This window comes from Zingiber officinale, chromosome 9B (assembly GCF_018446385.1).
Source record: "Zingiber officinale cultivar Zhangliang chromosome 9B, Zo_v1.1, whole genome shotgun sequence".
In the NCBI taxonomy this organism is placed as follows: domain Eukaryota; kingdom Viridiplantae; phylum Streptophyta; class Magnoliopsida; order Zingiberales; family Zingiberaceae; genus Zingiber; species Zingiber officinale.
In genome coordinates this window covers 104,534,126-104,536,023 of record NC_056003.1, presented here as the reverse complement: position 1 = coordinate 104,536,023, position 1,898 = coordinate 104,534,126, and the positions used below count along the sequence as shown (strand labels likewise).

At 39.3% G+C, this 1,898-nt stretch overlaps 1 protein-coding gene across 1 annotated transcript; it reads right to left on the bottom strand.

The window, feature by feature from the left end:
- Positions 1 to 247: 247 nt before the first annotated feature.
- Positions 248 to 1,121, bottom strand: LOC122025275 (UPF0047 protein YjbQ-like). Its single transcript, XM_042584054.1, has 4 exons — positions 985 to 1,121; positions 693 to 753; positions 499 to 593; positions 248 to 399 (listed from the first exon to the last, which is right to left on the bottom strand). The coding sequence occupies exons 1-4, from the start codon at positions 1,057 to 1,059 to the stop codon at positions 358 to 360; spliced, it is 273 nt and encodes a 90-aa protein (XP_042439988.1). The 5' UTR covers positions 1,060 to 1,121; the 3' UTR covers positions 248 to 357.
- Between the last annotated feature and the right edge of the window lie 777 nt (positions 1,122 to 1,898).

Genomic DNA, 1,898 nt, shown 5'->3' with positions numbered 1-1,898 from the left:
AGTGCTACATAATAGAACAAGTTTCTATGCTTCCTCAAAATGGAGAGAAATCAATTGTGTGCTTTCCTTAAAGAAGAGAAGAACCATTCCTGTCTTATTGAAACAGAAAGATAAAGCATGATTAATAGTCTTGCTGCTATTATTCGAGAAGGATGGTCGCTTGATTAGAAGAATTATACATAGGGAATGGCAATCATAAGCTCTTCTACAATATTTAATGCCAAGATCAGCACAGCAGTTCAATAAATCGTAACTGCTTTATCAGCTGATACTGATTTTTCTGGCAATTGCCAGAGATGAAAGAAGGCTATTTCAGTATTGGGTGTTAATGAAATTGGGAGGCTGCAATTTTCACGTTTACTCACCTTCCAATGTGTGCTTCCACGGTGCAGATCGACCCTAACACAATAAGCAAAGGATGAATCATAAGTAAATCGTCAAAAAAAAGATCCAATTCTATATTTTGCAGTAATCACTAAAGGGATCTATGAATATCACCTCTGGCACAATCCGATTCAGAAATGTTTCAGTGTCGCTCTGAACATCAGAGTCATAATTCTCATTTATGGTGAGAGAAGCACTTGTATGCTGCACTGAACAAGTATTTAACCTTCTGATCAGAAGAACAGCAGCAAAATGCAACGGACAATTTGTTTTTAATAAAATTGTAATCGCAGTCAACGAAAACTCACGGAAAAGATGAGCAAGGCCGCATTTGAAGCCCGACAAATCTTGTTGTATCTCTTCAACAATCTGGCACAACACCAGAAGCATACGAGTTATGTTTCATCACATTTTCCTATACATCGAGCGTCCATCAGTAAGAAATATAAGAGATCAAGTACAACCAAACGCATCTATCGATTGACCAGTGGATCATTTTCCAAACACAACAGGAAAAAAATTGCTTTTTACTGATTAATAAGGGAGATAAAATCAAGAAATGATCGGAAGAAAAAGAGACAGATTTGGGGGCGATTGAACCTTGGGGGTGATGAGATGGCATCCGCGCCTCTGAGCAGGGACGACGACGGTCTTCTGTGCCCACTTGGCGGCCATGGCCTCAGAGACAGCAGTAGAAATGCCGGCGGCGGCCACGACAAGTGTACGAGGGCCCTTATGGGATCTCAAACGGGGGATCGCATGGAATTGCTTCTTTAAGTCCAGCAATCTCTTCTTCTGAAAGGCTTTCAGCTATCACTCTTAGAGCCATCTTCTTCAACTTGTCATCAGCACACCTGGGGTTGTAGGCAATCAAGAAATTTTGTATGAAAACTTTCATACATGTAAATCTCGTACTAAATAATATGTCAATGTTATATATACATGTAATTCATACCGTAAGTGTGTTTATATCGTAACTGACAAGTTTTCTTTAGGGCCAACTTCTACTCAAGCTCTTTAAACACTGCATCAAAATAAAAAAATTGGCATTAGTTCTGTGCTAAATGAAAATCATATTTAGAGGAAAAAGCGGGAGTGCTGTAGATGGATATATTAACCAAGCATATTAATGTTTGACCTGTCTTTACAAGTTCTAAGCATATATATTAACCAAGCATATAACCTAAGAGGAATAAGTTACAAAATGCTACTTGATGTTTGACCTGTCTTTATTGGATTTTGCGGCCCCGGTCTTCTTGTAGCCAGGTACAATGTAATACTTGATGTTGACTCTACCTTTGCAGTTGTTTCGGCTTGAGGAGTGGCAAAGAATGGTGGAGTAGAGGATGGATTTCAGGTATTCATCCGTGCCATCGAGGAAATGACTCCAGTAGGTGACTAGCATGTTGACCAGGGCATGCTTGGAGAAGATGACTTGTTTCAGAAGCTTTTTAGATCAAAGATACGAAGTGCATTGTTATAAAACTAGATGCACGAACACTTGCTTATACGGT

What these genes read in the sequence shown, in the direction of transcription:
- LOC122025275 (XM_042584054.1), bottom strand. Translation starts at nt 1,059, where the DNA reads ATGGCCGCCAAGTGGGCACAGAAGACCGTCGTCGTCCCTGCTCAGAGG. An exon ending in CGGCCTTGCTCATCTTTTCC is followed by an intron (nt 594 to 692) that starts GTGAGTTTTCGT and finishes ATACTTGTTCAG; the next exon opens with TGCAGCATACAAGTGCTTCT. An exon ending in TGAATCGGATTGTGCCAGAG is followed by an intron (nt 400 to 498) that starts GTGATATTCATA and finishes TTATTGTGTTAG; the next exon opens with GGTCGATCTGCACCGTGGAA.